This window comes from Sturnira hondurensis, unplaced genomic scaffold, assembly GCF_014824575.4.
Source record: "Sturnira hondurensis isolate 20B ecotype Veracruz unplaced genomic scaffold, ASM1482457v3 Scaffold0001221, whole genome shotgun sequence".
Taxonomy (NCBI): domain Eukaryota; kingdom Metazoa; phylum Chordata; class Mammalia; order Chiroptera; family Phyllostomidae; genus Sturnira; species Sturnira hondurensis.
The window spans coordinates 5,385,444-5,402,759 of record NW_028073852.1 but is presented as its reverse complement, the minus strand read 5'-3'; the positions used below and the strand labels follow the sequence as shown (position 1 = coordinate 5,402,759).

Sequence of the window (17,316 nt, the reverse complement as noted above, 5' to 3'; positions counted from 1 at the left end):
ATGGGGCACAGAGGGCCCGGCCAGGACCCCTGGAATGCTCCCCGTCAGTCCTCCCTGCTCTGGGACCCCTTCTAGCAGGACAAGCGACAGGGAGCAGCCTAGCGCCCTCCTTGTGAATCCTAGGAAGTCCTATCGGGAACTTTCAGGTGGGCTCTGAGAGTCTGGAAAGGAGAAAGGAAGTCTAGAACTGCAGAAAGGCAGGGCAGAGTGCGGCACCAGCCTCGGAAGGAGGCCGGGTCCCTCTGAGCTCACGGGGTGGAGCGGCACCTGGGCGCAGGCCCCACAGAGGGGACTAGAGACTGCTGCCAGGCCACACCGTGGGTGGGGGTGCCCAGGGGGCTGGAGACCAAGCCCTTTGCCCCCCATCCAGATTGCCTCCCTGTGTGCCAGGCTCCTCTGCGTCTCTGAGAAGTGGAAAGGGTTGGAGCCCTCCCTTGGGCCTCTCCCATACCTGGGCCATAGCAGCATCCTCCCCAGCAGCCCAGGGTTTCTCTGGGGTCACGGGAGAGACCCCACACTTCTGCGGGTGCCCCCACACCCACGCCTCTCAGCCAGGCCCCTGTAGGGCTCCCTCCCTCCAGCCAGGACAATTCACCCCTCTCCCAATCCCCAACCAGCTGTTTCTCAATTCCCAGCCACCTGGCAGGCCCTGCCTAATCAATGCCTCCCCTCGAGGCCACGAGGCCACGTGCAGCCCTCCTCCAGGCTGCCTTTCTGGATTACCTGCCTGGCTTCCACATTTCTCTGCTCCAAAGGCTGAGTGCAGGTGTAGATTACTGTGCACCCACGTGCAACTTTGCATGCTTCTCTGGATGTTTCCCGTCGTTTCTTCAGAGTGTGGTCAGTGTGGGAGCACCCTGCCAAAGTGAGTATCTGTCATGGGGCCCCTTCGGGGGGTCAGCAGATGCTACCCAGCGACTTTCACATTCATACAACAGGGGAGCCGAGTCCAGTGAGGGCGTCCCCCCCCCCACCCCCTGCTGAAGGTCGCCCAGTCGGACCCTGGGAGTCCCTGCCCACCTGTCTTAAGAAATCTCATCCCTTCCAATGAGCTTCCTTCTCTCGCTCCTGGATTGTGTTTTCAGTTTTATCCCTTTGGCTCCTCATGCTGGATGCCTTCTCTTGGGGGTGTGGGGGGCGGGCACAGGGCCTGACACGTGGGAGGGGTCGGTCCTATTTGCTGAAGATGGGCGTGGAGGTGTGTGCAGGGCCGTCGCAGAGGCCGGTGCTGCGGGGCTGGGGCAGGGAGCTGAGCACCCAGCTGGGGACAGGCTCAAGGCTGCTTCCCTGCACCCCCGCTCTGCCTGCAACAGCCCTGGCTGTCTGAGAAACCTCATTTTGCTGGCAAGCTGATTCATGGGCCTGGTTCCCCAGCACTCCCAGAACAGCTCTCTGTCAATAACTATTCTTTATAGGGTCCCTCGATTCATTTTCAGGGTTGAAGACAAATTTTTAAAGAGGAGTCCAGTGCCAGGGCCATTCCAGAGGGGCCGTTAACTTAATGTCCCGCCTCGTTCCTCCACGCTTGCTCCCTCTTGAACTGCACGAGGGTCAGGACTTGCTGTTTCCTGCAACTGCCTCTGAGTTGTTGCGTTCGGACGGGGAGTGAGGAATGAAGAGGCGGGGACACGAATTACCGGATGGGGCAGCGGGCAGGGCTCGGGCTCTGCCCCTAGACTGGCTGTGTCACTTCTGGCCACCTGCACCCCTCTCCGGGCCCCCACTTCCCTGTTTGTGAAAGTGTGGATGCTGGCAGATACTGTTTTGAGAGCACCCACCGTCCCCCCTGGAGTGGCTGGTCTCTGGGGTTCACTGGGGCAGGGGAGAGCTCTGTCAAGCAGCCGCTCACGTCTCCTCCCCTTCAACCCCGTGGGGGACAAAGCGGTTGGCAAAGCCTGCAGCTGAAACTCCTGCAGGCGCCCAGCTCTCGGTCCCCACTGCCCTGGCCCTGCAGCATTCTCCTCATGGAAAATTTTACTCCCGGCCTTCCCACCTTCCCCAGTGAGAGGGACAGGATCTGAACCCCCGAGTCTGCGTCCGACGCCCAAATCCGTGTTGACCTCCCTCTGCCCCTCTGGCCTCCATACCCGGGCCCAGATGTGCGTGCGTTTCCCTGTCCACAGGGACTCCTGTTCCAGGCGTGGGGCGAGCACTCGTAGAGACGGGCATCGAGAGGGAGCACAGGTCTGCCAGCTCTGGGCCTTCGCAAGCCCCCACCTGCCCTTCCTGGCGGGTCTCTGGCCCCATCCTCAGCAAGTTCAGTTTGGAAAACACCTCCCCCTTTCCTCCATGGCCCCTCAAGCCAGGGCGAAGCCCACACACACAGCATCCATCCCCCGGGACGGCCAGACTTCCCTGCAGAGCTGGGGTTCCTGGTAGACAGGCCCACCCTTTCGCCTCCATATTCCCCGCCCCTCCCCCCCAGAGGGCCCAGCACACAGTAGGTGCTTGTCGTGCTGAATGAACAAACAGAACCACGTTCCACTTTCAACACCAGCACCCTCTCCTGACACATGCACACCCCAGCTAGAATATTCACTCTTCCTGATTCACACCTGTGTCCTCCTCCCCTCTCGCTGTCCCTCGTGATTTTCCGCACGATCACGTGGTACGATGGAAGGGTAGAGAGGATCCCCAGATGCGGAATAATGAGAACGGCATCTGCAGTTTTCATTTGGACTTCGGTCGGCCAGCATGTGTTGGACACTTGTGGACCCTAGGCCTGCGGGTTAGGAAAGCACTGAGGACCCCGTTAGGAGGTCGCTGTCGGGCTCGTTTGCATAACAGGTATTGGGGCCGACTGGGAATTGAGGACAGCAGTTCTGCTCCCATGGCTCCGCCCCAGGCTGGGCTCCCTGTAGCTCCTTCTGTCGCAGAGCAACCTCCGTCTTCCTCGTTGGGCATATATGCTGGGCAGAGCTGGCCAATCTCTAGTCTTTCAGCTCCACACCTCACATGCAGATTAAACCTGGATACAGCAAACTCCACGAGTTGCCTGTACCAGCGGCTCTGTCTGCGGTCGCCGGGCACCTTGCAGACAGCTTTATATGCCTGGCCGCACTTAATGCTCACCATGCCCCCAGGGCTGCCCCTGGCAGTGAGCAGAGGATGGGGAAGGCGGGTGCCCTCCTGAAGTGGAAATGGCCGGTTGGGGCAAGTGCCAGGGCAGCCTGTCCTGCCTCTGGTCCACTTGGCAACAGACGCTGTTTGCTGTGCCCTCTCCTCTCCCCACTCCAAGATGGCTGCTGTAGCCACCGGTCCCGGGCGTGGGGGCTTCCGGGCAGCCTTGGCCAGTCTCTGCAGTCAGGCACAGTGCTCCTGTGCCCCCCGGGGCTATGGCTTATGCCCAGGAGTGGCCTCCCAGGGCTAGTCCAGGGCCAGCTGTGGCGAGGAGGGACACACCCAACCCCCTTTGCTCTCCCCTGCCTGGCCCCTGCACTGCAGACCACTGGGCTTTCCGCCTCTATCTGTGGAGAAAGGAGGCCTCTGAGCAGTAAGTGAGCGCAGGCCTGCGCCCTGTCCTTCCTCACTTCTCTAATTTTTCGGTCTCCTCTCACCCAAGGCATTCCCCGGAGGCCCCGAGGCTGCCCTCCATCCCGAGCCGATTGCAGCAGAGACATCTCTTTGCAAGGGCACGTTTTGGGGTCAGCAAACCCTTCATCCTCTGACATGGGCACCCGGTGGCCCTGGGGGTCCTAGGCACCTGGGTGTCGGAGGAGGAAGAGCAGGGCCGCAGCTGGGCTCTGTTGTGTGGGCTTCATGTCATTTCGTGTGCCCGCGGTGTGCATGTGTGTACATGTGTGTGTGGCAGTGAGTGTGCATGCGTGCATATAAAGAAGAGACACAGAACCAGCCACCATGTACCGTCTGTTCTCCGGGAGCTGCTGCCCCCACCTCCAATGTGGTCACCTGCATTTATTTAAGAAAAACTGGACACAGTGGTGGGCAAAACCCAAGAGAACAGTGGCTGTGGGGCGGGGTAGGGAGATGCCCAGCCCTCCTTGCCTTGCCCACCCCGAGGGCCTTCACAGCATGCCCTGGTGCCCTCTCCCCCCTTCCTACCGGACCCCACCACACTGGGGCCGGGGGCCACCCCTGCAGAGAAGGAAAGAGTGCCCAGCAGAGCTGGGGTGGCTAAGGCGCGGTGTTGGCCTTGCTGTGGGGTGGGAGGGAGGCATGCGGGCCTCACTGGGCCCACCCAGACCGTGGTGCTTTGGGCGGTGGCTGGGTGAGGGGTGGCCCACACACTCCTCCCACTTCAGGCCCCTTCTATAGCCCTTGGGGGCAGAGGAGGGAGCCCTGGGCTCTTAGAAAGGCGCCTGGTGTGGCCACAGGTCCCTCTGCACTCAGCTCCCAGGTCCTAGGGAGGGACTTGGGGGTGCCAGAAGGCAGAGATGCTACAAGTGTTCCCCTACCTTGCACACGTTTTGTTCACAGCAAGGTCCATGGCAGGGCAGGCAGCCACTGCCTCCCCACCCCGCAGGACAGAAATCCCTGAATAGTGGTTTGAGAAAAGTCTTTGTGCAGTTTGTGACACAAGACCCCACGGAGTCCCTAGCACAGAGGGAACACAGGGGGCATGGGAGACCACGGCAGCGCACAGGGTGGGCCCACCTGGCCCCTGGCCTGGCCTCTGAACCTCACTCTCAGGGCAGGTTTGTCTAGGATGGGAGGAGGTTTGGAAAGTGTAGAAGGAAGGCTGGGATGGCTTCCTCCTGGCCAGCTCCTAGGGAAGCCACCCTTCCCCTGTGGCAGGAGAGGGTGTCAGCAGGAGGCAGCAGGAGGGACCAGAGGAGGGACGTGGCCGCCCTGCAAAGCCCAAAGCTGCTGGGGCGGGGCCGGCAGAATCGACGTCAGCCGCCTGTGAGCAGGGGTCCCGGCTGTGGCCCACGCAGCTCCCACCCCGTGGGGACGTGGGGCCTCTATGCAGTCTCTTTGTTTCTGCGCATGTAATTGTGCAGGTTTGGGGGCACAGCGGGCCTCGGGGTGCCCGCCACATCCGGGCAGCTCCACCCCAGGTCCTCTTCGTCCTCGTCCTCTTCGCCAGCGGGCACAGAGTCATAGGCCAGCTCCTCCGTAGGCAGCGTGGTGAAGGTGGTAAACTTGACCCGCTTGCGCTTGGAGGTGGGTGAGCTGGCGGGGTCCTCGGCCTGGTCCCGGGAGGAGCCGCCGGAAGAGCCGTCGCCACGCCCGTGGACCTGGCTCTGGACGCTGGTCTGCGAGCTGCCGCTGCTGTGGTGGTCGCCGTGGCAGCAGGCGGGCACGGTCTCCAGCGGGTTGCCCGTGGGCGGCGACAGCTCCCCCTGCACCCGCAGCGGCTGCCCGTTGCCCAGGAACACCCAGTGGTGAGAGTGGTCCATGCTGGTCTGGCCCTCGGGCGGGATGCGCTTGTGCCGGTAGCGCAGTACGAAGACGATGCAATTGATGAGGAAGACGAGGATGGCGAGGCAGAAGACGCCCAGCAGTGCGTACATGCCGATCTCCAGGTCCGTCAGCCCCCGAGGCATCTGCTGGAAGACCGTGGGCAGTGGCAGGAAATCTTCTGTGGGCGGGGCTGCTGGGCTGGTGGTGACCAGCCCGGGGGCCTCTGCGGGGGACACCCTTGTGCCTGGTGGGCCTGCTCCCCGGGCCTCGTCCTCACCCCCACCGGGCCCCGGCTGGCTGGGGCCGGGGTAGTCGTAGGTGGGGTCCTCCTCCTCCCGCCCAAAGTGCACCCGCAGGCCCACGGGGGTCGTAGCCAAAATGCTCTTGCGCTTGCTTTTCTGGCAGCCCTCAGCGATGGTGAGCTCTGCTCGGAGCAGCTCTCCCGCCCCCTCCGCCTCCGCCACCACCAGCGGGAAGGTCCGGTCCTGGGTCACTGTGGCCACCCGCTCGTCCAGACTGCTCACCAGCAGCCCATAGTCCCGGGGGCTGTAGAGGGAGAGTGGAGCAGTGGTGCCATCACTGTAGGAGAGCCAGAGGCTCAGGAGGGCTTCCTGGAGGGGGAGGAGAAGGGGAGGAGTCAGAGAGCTGGGCCTGGCTGGCTCTCCTGTGGGCTACTGAGCTCTGCGAGGGCAGGGGCCAAGGTCTGGCTCCCTGCAGCATTCCCAGCGCTGGGACTGTGCCTGGCAGGGGGCAGGTGCTCAGGGATGATCGAGCGGGACTCCTGCTCTGGGGGTGGTGAAGAGGGCACAGGTATGCTCTGGCCTCCTACCACTTGCAGACTTTCTCTGCCCACGTCACCCTTCTCCCCTTGCTGAGCTAAGGGGAAGTTCTGCCTTGGGTCTAACTCAAGTCCCTTTTGCTGCAGAAGCAACTCCACAGCTCCGTGCCTGACTTGCGGGTCATCCTCATCAGACACCCAGAGACTGAGCATACACGCCCAACCCCAGTCTTCTCCTCTGCTTGTTAAACGGCACCCCCCCACCGATGAGGAAGCAGGGCCCAGAGAGAAGGGGTTGGCCTGGGGCCCTGGGGCGAGCTGGGGGCAGAGGACTCTGGCTCAGGACTCCTGGCACGATGCTCAACACCCACCTCTCACTCCCTGCATCCCACCTGTCACCTTCCCACCTTTGCCTGTAGCCAGTGCCCCGGTATGTCTGCAGGGAAGAGGCTGTAGGTGGGCCTCCGGAAATGGGTGAGGGTATTTCCTGGGGGTAGAGGCAGAGGGGATGGACCCTGGGAGAATCCAGGAGGGGACGCCTCCCAGGACTGGCAGGCACAGGAAGGGAGATAGTGGCCAGACTCCCCATGCAGGTGGCAGGGGGTGGGGTGGAGCAGGTGGAGGGCACGGCGGGTAGATAGATCTTTCATCCCCTAGAGTCCTAATGCAGGGACTCATGGCCCAGAGGGAAGTCAGAGCCCACGAGTCCCTTCCACACTCCAAGCCCCAAGGCTGGCAGGCTGGGCATCTGGTTACCTGCTTGAGGAAGCTGAGGGTCTGCTGGGCAGCTGTGGTGGCCAGGATGGTGTGGCTGCTCCCAGGGCTGGGCCGTAGGGAGAGGGCAAGGCTGGCCACCACCTGGGCCTGCAGCTGTGTGATGCTGACCTTCTCCTCTGTCACCGTCAGCAGTGTCTCCCCAAGCACAGACTCCGTCAGTGGGGACACCACCTGAGGCAGAGAGGGGCAGGGCTGGGTGGAGGCCAGGATAGCAGCAGCCCCAGAATCAGCAATCAGGGAGGGGTCCCGGTGCTGCTGGAGGAGAGGCTCAGGGGGCAGGGCAAGCAGGGGGTGGGGCTCTGCCTTAGGTCTGCACCTGGGAACTGAGGCCCAGGGGCCAAGCAAGGGTCAGGGGCTCGTGGAAGCACTGATGAGAGAGCTGGATGGATTTTAAGGAAAACGACAGGCCTGCACAGTGATAAATGGCCATTGATATTCCAACCTCAACATCAGGCTGGCAAAAAGGAGTGGTGGGCACTGTGGCAAATGGGGGAACTCACGCTCACGTAAAGGCAGAACCAGTACTGACTCGAGCAATTTATTGCCAGGCAGCCCAGTGTTGCCAGAGTCATATTTTGTAAAATTAGAAATCTAGTTTTCAAAAAACCGAGGAACTTGCCAATTTAAAAACGGAAGATCAGTTGTTTTTATACACAAGCATTCTGCAAGCAGATTCCAGCCTATGGGTCACCGTTCACCAACTCCTCGGTGGGGCATTTCCATTTAGGCAGCAGTTGCCGAGGGGGCAGGTTGGGGGTGAGTTCCTGGACCCCGAACTCCCTTTCTGGCCTCTAGGCGGCCTGAGCCCTCCCACCTGCTCGCCTGCCTCACCCACACCTGCTCTCGCGCCCACGCAGTGATGCAAGGCGGATAGCACCAACGAGGCTTGGAGGGAGGCCTTTCTCCCAGGTGAAGCTAAAGGACCTTGACCTCTGGTGGTGGAACTTCAGGCAGAGGGGCAGGTAGAGAAGACAGTGTGTTTAGGGGGCCAGCTGGGGCCGCTCCCAGGGGCGGAGGCCCTGGGAATCCCGTCCCGAGGACGTCCATGTCCTCTACCCACCGGTAACCACGGCTGCTGGCACTGCCCTCATGCCTACCTTGAAGAGGGTGGTGCCCGGCTCCAGGCCGGCCAGTGTGCTGCTGTCCACCATGCGTGCCACTCGGGGGTCCCCCACCCGCATGAAGTCGCTGACCAGGTCGGTGACCTCCACCAGCCAGTCCGGGCCCAGCATGGTGACCACCTGGTCGGTGCCCTCAGACGACGTCGTGTGGAACTGGGTGAAGACCTGCAGCGTGGCGTGCTGGTACTGCAGGGCGCAGCCTCGGCTGGCGCTCGGCCGCCGCTCCTCCTCCTCGTCCTCCTCGTCCTCGCTCTCCCGGGCTGACCTGGGGTTGGGGCACAGGGTCAGGGCGCCTCCCCCTGGCAAGGGCCTTGCTGAGCCCCTCCTCCCCCTGGCCCTGCTGGCCCTTTTCCAGCCCCTGTGAGTGGAGGCCATGCGCATGGCAAACCTTTTCCCAGCTCACTCCTGTTCCTGACAAGCGTGGAGCCGGGAGTGCCCCCGGGCGTTCCCCCCTAGAAAGGCGCCTCCCCAACCCTCCCTGGTCCCTCTCTGCCTCTGCTTGGCTTCACCCGATCCTGAGAAAAGCTGGTCTCAAACCCTGACAAGTGCTGCCGCTTTTCAGCACAAAGCACGCGCCTGGCCCTGCTCTCAGCTCTAAGCCAGAGCAACGGCCATGCCTATGACAGAGCGCCAGCGAGCTGGGCTGGGCAGAGCCCCACGCTGTGTGGCAAGCTACTTGTACGTGACCAGCCTGGATATTTAGCTGAGCGTGCCAGGCAAAGTGTCGAAGGGGCAGCCTGGGTTTCCCTTGCTGCTTACAGGTAAATGCTAAAAGGAGGGGGAAAAACGGGGAAGAACTAGTGAGCAAAAGGGACTGAGGACCTGATGACTGGCAGACTTCTCGGCCTATCCAGATCGCCCAAAATGCTGCAACCTGGACATGCCAGGAGTGGAGGGTCTGGCTGCCACTTTGCTGGTGCTCGGACAAATCAGCCACCAGAAGATTCACACAGAGGGTTCTTTTTCCTGTGTTAACTAATATAACCCTCACCACAACCCCTTGAGGTGTCAACGTGGTGATTTGATAGATGAGGAAACTGAGGCACAGAGAGGCTGTGTACGTAGCCACTGTGGCCCAGCTAACGAGCAGAGGTGAGCGTTCCAACCCAGGCTGTCTGGCTTCAGATCCACTACGTCCTCACCCAGGACGTCACCCAGGAGCTGGTTCAAAACACAGAATGTACATGTTGACAGGATCCACAGGTGAGTCGTGTTTACAGCGAAGTTCGGGAGGCTTGGGTCTGCACCGCCTTGCGTTCCTGAGTCTCTGCAGAATGGAACTGAGTCCAGCTCGCATTTGGCCACCTGCGTCTCTCCCTAGCTCCGCCCCTCTTTCTCTACCCTGGGGCTTTCTGTCACTAGGAGCAATGAGTGGGCGAGTGGGGTGCACTAAGTTCAGATGTACATGCCCCCAAAGTGGGGCACTCAGGTGTGTGAGCCCGCCCCACAGAGAGGGGGCCTCATGAGAGTCACCATGTGCCTGGCTGATGTGCCCACCAACGTGCCTTGGTGCACCCCTGCTGGGGCATGTCTGTTCTTCAGACAACTCCTTTCCATTTATCCTTGAAGACTTAGCTCAAGAGTCACCTCTTCCAGGAAGACTGCCTTGACTTCCCAGAGGAAGAGGTGGTTCTCTCCTTCATGCCACTCAGTTCCCTGTGTCCTGCGTCCACCATGCTCTGTGGCACATACATGGTGGCTTCCCTGGGAGACCCAGAGCTGGGGGGAGTAAGGCACTGGCCACACTCATCCCATATCTTGCATACCCGCCAGTGCCTGGCATACAGTAGCCACCCAGTAAGTTTGTTGATTGCACAACCAACCTCAGACCGTGTACCTCTAGGCACTCATACACACATGCGGACCAGACTGCGTGCCAGGGCCATCACCCTCGCGTGTCCCACGTGCAGTCTGCCGTGCGTGGAGGGGCTGTACCTCCGGTCGGGGAAGATAGGTACCCTCCAGCCCTTCACTTGGCTGAGGCGTGCGTCCGAGAGCTCGATGTGCAGAGGCAGCTTGGGGACCCAGACCGTCATTTCCAGGGGGGCACTGAGGACATCGTAGCGGAAGGTGACCCTGGCATTCATGGACCCGCGAGACTCCTTTCCGCTCACAAACACGTAGTCGCAGCTGCTGGATACCTGGGGAGGGGGGAGAGGGTGTTGGCACGTCTTGTCCTACAGGTCACCCTGTGGGACCGTGCAAGCGACTGCAGTCTGACAAGCAGGGCAGAGAAAGTGCCAGCCACTGAAGGGGAGGGGCCAGGCGGGAGACGGGTGCCTAATGTAAATCCCCTGGGAGGTGTCAGCTTCTGGCGGCCCTGCCTCCCTTCGGTCTTTCCCCGAGATCACCTGTTAGGGGCCTACTGTTGGGGGGTGTGTGCTCCCTGGCAAGGAGCCAGCATGCAAATGTTTTTACAAGGGGCTGCTTCCCATGTGCCAGACCACACTCGGGCAGAGCCCTCAGGCTGAGGGTCCTCAGGACCGGCTCCCCTGCCCCGCATGGCCACCTGGGCTCTGGCACAGGTGTCTGGCAGGTGGAGTCCTCTGCTGAACCGAAGGGCAGCCTGCCCTGTGTAGGACCCGGTGCTCAGCTAGCTCGGAGAAGGTCGGGTAGGTGGGGGTGATGGGCAGGCCCATGGCTCCTCCCAGCCCCTCTGGCCCCCAGCCCCAGGAAAATGGGCACCAGTTAATTTCTGGGGCTGCTCTAGCCAGGGATGGAAGTGAGGGAAGGGGCAGGGAAAATCAGGACCAGAGAACCCCAAGTGCAGACAGGTGGATTATTGCCATCAATGACTGCAGCTTTTGCAAATTCATGCCTGTCTGGGCACGAAGTTGCATCTTAGAGGTTCCCCGGATGGACATATGCCCACTAAACACATCTGGGTGGATACCTGTGCCCACTCACACAGGTGTCGCTGCCGGCCCTTCAGGGCAGACACAGATGGGCGTACGTGTCAAATGTGCCCACGCACACACCTGGAGTGAATGCTATGTACAGTGTGTTTAGGTGCACGTCCTCAAGTTTGGAGGCAGCCTGTGGGCTGATGACACCCTGAGGGCTCTGGTGGCGGTTGGGGGAGGAGGGTGCTGGGGCGGGGGCTCCTATGGGGAGATGAGCCCCTGAACGGTCCCTGGCTCCTGCCTGCTCTCTTAACCATCTCAGAGGGTGGGTGGGAGTGGAACCGCGGCCCTGCCAGGATGCTCATTCCCCTCTTCAGAAGGCAGAGTGTTTCATCTGAAGCCTGGCAAATTCCGTTTAGAATTTTGGCAAACTCCATAAAGAACTGGAGTGTATTTCATTGAGAGCAGAAATAAATTCCATTTAGGATCTTTGCTAATTCCCTTTGGTATCTAAGCCATCCCAACTTTGTTCTGGTCCCTCTGGGGCTGGCGTGGGTGTGTCTGGGCAGCAGAGAAGGATGCTGGCTCTTGGGAACAGGCCCATTTCTTCCCGCGCCAGCCTGCCAGGGGCAGAGGGCCCCATGGACCTGGGCAAGGCTTCCACTCCCAGGAGGTAAGAAGGGTGCCGGACTGAGCCATCTCCTCTGGCTCACTTGGAGGGCCTTCTTCCTGGATGGGCGGACAGCCCAGGTGAGCTGCAGGCTCCCCAGACCTCAGGGCACCCAGGCAGCACGCACTCTGGGTCAGCCCCAGTGAGCTGGAGTGAGGACACCCACTTCTCCCTCCTCCCGCTCTCCTTGAAGCTGAAAGATTGACAGGAACAGGGAATAGATTCTGGTGTCCAATCGTTTGATTTGGGCACCTGCTGGAGGCTGGCACAGCAAACAGCTCGCCCACCCCTAGGTCTCTGGGTTGGATACCCTCCTGCATTACTGCCTGCTCTCCTACCTCTGACCACTGTCCAAAGCCAGGGGAAGGGGTGAATCTGGGGGCCTTCCTGGGGAGGTGGCACCTGGGCAATTTGAGTCAGATCATTGCCCTGTTTTGGGGTGGTGGAGAACCCGGGGCCCAGAGAAGGTCCTTCCTTACAAGACCTTCTCTCCTGGCCTAACTCACATGCTTCTGGAAGCTTCCTTTCTGTGATAGAGCTTTTCCACTTGGAACCAGCAGTGAGGTTCAGGGCCTGCTCCTGAGGGGCCCACCCTGGGCCCCATGTTGCTTTGCCCAGGGTCTGCCACCCGGCAGGGGCGCCATGATGACTTGCCAGATTGGACTGAGTTCAAGTTGCTGGTGCTGCCTTCTCCCAGTGGTCTGCCAAACAGTCTCTTCCACACTCCTACAGGCAGCCCTCCAAGACTGGCAGGACTGTGCCCAGGGCTTTGCCTCACCCCACTCAGGCTGAATGAGGGGTGCCCCCAGCTCTTCCTGACTCCAGCCCCCAATTCCCAGTTTTCTTGCCTACCAAGGGGACCTACATGGGGTGTGACTTCCTCTCTGGCTTGGGGCTCCCCGCTCAAAGGTCTGAGGTCTTCCTCCCAGGGGCCCCACCTCCAGGAAGCTCACCTTGATGATGTCCTCATTGTCAGACTCACATTCCACCAGGGGGGAGACATCTAGGACGAGGCCAGTCACTTCAATGGCAATGACCTTGACAGGGATGGCCACTGTCCGGCCCGTGAGGATGGCAGTGTTGATGATCTCAGTGTCCTGCGGGGAGCAGAGAAGGATGGGGCTCTAGGGAGCCCGGGTGCTTGCAGACCCCTGCTCTCCCAGGACCCGCCAGCCAAGGCCCCCGCTCCCGAGCACCCTGCTCCTCAGATGCACACCCTTCCCTGGGACACCCACACATGTGTGCCGAGAGGTGCATCCGCCCAGCCTCACGCACCTTCTCAGGTGCTCAGCAACCTTGGGCTTCTGCAATAACCTTCACAGTCGACCTCGCCCTGCTTCCAGAAAACAGCCCTTCCCCAGTCTCCTTCCATCTTTTCTCAATGTCATCCATGCTTCCCAGGACCCACAGAGGAAAGTCCAACACAGTTGCCTGGCCATTGGAGAGGTCCCTGGCCTGGCCCTACATTCCCCTGATCACGCACAGTGCTCCTGGGTGGGCACCAGAGGTCCATCCCAGCCTTCCCACCCTAACGCACTCTTCCTAAATCCATTGCCCCCTTGAATGAACTGCTGACACTCCCATTACCGCAACTTGGTCTGCGTGGCCCCCCCCCCCTGCCTGGCACACCCTCCTCATCTTCTCTGATTGTAGGAGCCCTCCCCCACCGTGACCTTCAACTGTGTGAGGACTCTCCTCCAGGAGACCTCCCCTGAGTAGTCTCTCCATGGGTGACTCCTCCCCCCTCTGCCCCCCTCAGCATCTGCTCCTCCAGCACCAGGCCCAGAGCTCCGCCTGCCCCTGTGAGCCCGAACACCTTTATAGGGCACGTGCAGGTTCAGGTGGCATCAACATACTTGGGCAGTGGCTCACACTCACGGGTGCGTTGATCTACACCCACACTCAGCCATGCAGTCCCGTGACACGTGCAGAGCCAGGGGCACGTGTCGGCCCGGTCGCCCACCCTGCTCACCATGGCCAGGGGCAGGATGGCTTGCACATCCCGCTGGATGACGGTCAGCTCGGTGACCGCCCGCTCCAGCTCAGGCGGCGCGCCATGGCCCCGGTAGTCGATGTGCCACATGATCCGCCGCTTGACTGACTGACTGGTGAAGTTCTCCATCTCGAAGTCCAGCTGCAGGATCTCCAGGGGCCCCTGGCCGTGCCTGCGGGTGAGGAAGGAAGCAGAGCCAGAGAGGGAGGGCTGGCGGCCGCTCAGGGACGCTGAGACCCCCAGGGGGAGCCCAGCCCCCTCGGCAGCCCTCCCTCTGCGTCTCCCCCACCACCCGAGGTGGTCCCCGTGGACTCAGGTGCCCCGTAAACTAAGCTCCGGCCCTTCCTCAGGCCTGGCCTCCTCCCCAGAAGCACCCCACTCCCCCGGGTGCCCCTCCTGACAAAAGGTGGGCAGAGGTGTTGCCCCAGCTCACCACGGGGGCAGGGGTGTGCCCTGGGCCCAGGCCACGTCCACGGTGGCTGTTGAGTGCTTCGCCCCTGTCAGCAGCTCCGAGGTCACATGCCATTGGCCACTCCGTGACTTGGTGCCTAGAAGGGTCACGCCCTTCTTGGCCTTCACCCTGGGACAAAGGGGGAGGAAGAGGGAAAGGGTCAGCCCAGGATCCAATGGCTGACCCTCTGGTCCAACCCCGAGGCTGGAGCTGGTAGTAGTGGAAGCAGGTGAGGAAGCTGGCCTGGGCCTCGACTCAAAGCTGGGGACCAATCTGAGGGGCCTGACGTCACCTAGCTATAACCTCTGACCCTCAGGGGGAGCTGCAATCACGTCCACCATGCCTCCACTAAGCCTTGACCTCTACCTGCACACCTTAGTGACAAGGGACTCACTGCGTGTGCACAGGTCCCATTCCACTTACAGAAAGCCCGTAAAGGTTAGAACCTCCTCCCCATGTGTAGCTGAAATACAACCGCCATGGGGTTGAAGAGAGAACAGCCTCCTCCCTCGGGGCTGTAGCAGCTCTTCCGAAGCTGGTAGGGCGAGCAGGCTTCTCTCAGTAGTGTTTCCTCCAGGCCCGACATCTCCAGTTCCTCCGATCACTCACTGCTTTTTGCCTTGGTTTCCAGTCACTCATATTCTGGTCACCCTCCTCTGGACACATACGGTGTCGTGTCCCATGCTAAACGTAACACCCCAGCTGTGCTCTAGTTCACACTGACTAAAGCAGAACTGGTTATCACCTCCCTAATTCTACAACTTCTATTCCCACTAATGTGGCCCAAGGTCTCTGCTGACTGACTCCGCTCCTTCATATTCAGGGGCTGGTCACTGAATCAGATACGATCCTTTCCGGGAATATCTGAGCTCAAGGTGGTACGCGCAGGATAGAGGGCGATGCTTAAAGAAGGCAGAGGCTCCCGGGGATGCTTCAGCTCCTACCGCATTGTGCCTGGGCTGGGAGGGGGCGTGCTGGCAGGGTCTTCCTGTGAGTCACCCACCATGGCTCAACCATGGATTCCTGCTGTGTGACACCGTTATATTTTGTGGGGACATGATCCGATTTAAGGCATCTCTGGATTTGTGAACCGTATCCTTCTCAGGGTATTAGAAAGAGCTGGAACCCCTGAAGGCTTTTCTTCCAACTCTAAGTTCGGGCACTGTCCCCAAACACACACACACACACACATACGCACACACGCACGCACACGCCTGCTTATCTTTTGGCCCGCAGCAAGGAGCTGCTCTCCAATCTCCAGTTCTCCTCTTTGGCCTCGGCCTCCTCATCTGTAAGATGGGAGGGTTGAACCAGCCAATACCTAAGGGCCCTTCCAGCCCCAATTCAACCCTTTGGGACATGCATGCACGTGAAGACTGGTGTTTCTTCCTGACCAGATGTCACTCTTGGGATACATGACGGCAGGACGGAGATGTCCGCTGCCATCAGAAGACAACACTGAAGCTCAAGTGCGTGAGGTGCCTTCCCAAGGCCAGCCAAGTGGTACATGGGAGAGCTGGGGTTAGGGCACTGGGCAGGCAGGCTAGGTGAGCCTCGCAAAGGGTCAGATATGCATTTGACCTTGGCAGGGAAGGCAGACCCAGACCCCAACCCCCTACCTGAGTGTGAAGTGCTCCACGCTGGAACTGGGGGAGGAGGAGGAGTTGGGGGCCAGGTAGAGGAGGATGCTGAGCACTTCCCCAGGCTTGAGGGGCCGGTCCGGCAGGCGGATCATCAGGTTGCTGTCCAGCCTGTGCTCCTGCAGGGTCCTCCGGGGGGGTGGGCGGAACAGGCTGATGCTCCCTATGCGCAGCAGTGGGTGCTGGGTAGGGCTCTCCGCCCGGGCCCCCACTCCGGCCCCAGTCCCACGCCGGGAGCCCCCGCAGCCCCCAGACGCATCTGGGGCGTGGAGAGTGTAGTAGAGCTCGGCCTGCTGGCTCTCCCCGCCCAGCTCGGGCTCCAGCCCGTCCGGAGACTTGCCCCGGGCGGTGGGCGGTGCCGCCGGGGCAGGGGGCCCGAACCAGGCCAGGGGCAGCTCGGCCCGCACAAGACAGGTGGCCAGGCCCCCACTGAGGCGGCAGGAGCTCTTGACTTCCCGGGCGTCTCGGAAGGCATGCAAGCGGACACAGGGCAGCCGCTCGGTGACACCAAAGTCGTCCCAGTCCCGGCCGGCTACGTAGAACAGCACCTGGGCCAGAGGCTGAGAGGCGGGCACGCGGGCCCGGATGATGAAGGCCCGGACCTTCCAGTTGACCGTCAGGCGCTCGGGGATGTCCAGGGTGCTGGACGGCTGCAGGAGCTCCCGGGCCACCACCTGGCTGGAGCTGAAGGGCCCCAGGGAGACGTTGAGCACCGGCAGCTCCTTGGTCTGGAACACCACGAAGGGCTCGGAGCGCTGCAGTGAGCTGTTGGCAGCCGCAGGCGGTGGGGGCCGCGCCTCTCGCAGGAAGAACGCCAGCCGCGTGTGCGACAGGCGGTAGCTGATCGGCAGCACCGGGCTGGCCTGCGGCCCCGGTGGGCTGGGGCTGGCTGGGTGGGAGCGGCCGGAGGCTGGGGACAGACAGAATGAAGACCCCACAGTGGTCAGGAGAGGCTGCGCCGGGACCCGAGGACACCCCGGCCTGCCACCCTCACACGGGGCCGTGTACCCCACCCTGGGCAGTGCCCAGCCCGGCTCCAGGTCTGGGGGTGGCCCAAGGCCAGGCCGCCTGGGCTCTGGGCCTGGCTCCACCTGTGGGGGGGTGTTAATTCCCTCCCTGCTGCTTCGTCTCTCTGTCTGCAACGTAGGGGGAGGTTCATTCCAGCACCACGCGTTGTGAAGCTTTAAAGAAGTTTTCTCCCCCTGCATCCTCGTCTGTAAAATGAATCTAAAATTTCTGTGGCCTGGAGGCGCCATTGCGAGGCCTCAGGAAAGTCTCGTGCAGATGGCTCCCTGCGGAGCGAGGGGCGGAGGAAGCGCAAAGTCTTACCTTAGCTCCTCATCGAGGCTCAATAAGCATTAGCTTGTCCGATCGATCCTTTGGGCAAATGTGATTGCAATCTCCATTGATTGAAAACGGTTTTCTTTTTTTTTTATCAATAACATCTTTTTTCAGAGAACCTATTCTTTACCTCTTACAGATAAAGCGNAGGAAAGTCGCGTGCGGATGGCTCCCTGCGGAGCGAGGGGCGGAGGAAGCGCAAAGTCTTACCTTAGCTCCTCATCGAGGCTCAATAAGCATTAGCTTGTCCGATCGATCCTTTGGGCAAATGTGATTGCAATCTCCATTGATTGAAAACGGTTTTCTTTTTTTTTTATCAATAACATCTTTTTTCAGAG

General features: G+C 61.0%; 1 protein-coding gene across 1 annotated transcript in view; it reads right to left on the bottom strand.

Annotated features, from left to right (window-relative positions):
* Nucleotides 1-3,900: 3,900 nt before the first annotated feature.
* Nucleotides 3,901-17,316, bottom strand: part of TMEM132E (transmembrane protein 132E) — a 69,661-nt gene continuing 56,245 nt past the window's right edge. The window contains exons 10-17 of the mRNA XM_037069458.1: nt 15,617-16,590; nt 13,980-14,126; nt 13,526-13,718; nt 12,507-12,650; nt 9,976-10,181; nt 8,017-8,305; nt 6,899-7,090; nt 3,901-5,975 (exon numbers count right to left, since the gene is read on the bottom strand). Of these exons, the coding sequence (XP_036925353.1) occupies nt 4,923-5,975; nt 6,899-7,090; nt 8,017-8,305; nt 9,976-10,181; nt 12,507-12,650; nt 13,526-13,718; nt 13,980-14,126; nt 15,617-16,590 (3,198 nt within the window). The 3' untranslated portion in view covers nt 3,901-4,922. The remainder of the gene's footprint in view (nt 5,976-6,898; nt 7,091-8,016; nt 8,306-9,975; nt 10,182-12,506; nt 12,651-13,525; nt 13,719-13,979; nt 14,127-15,616; nt 16,591-17,316) is intronic.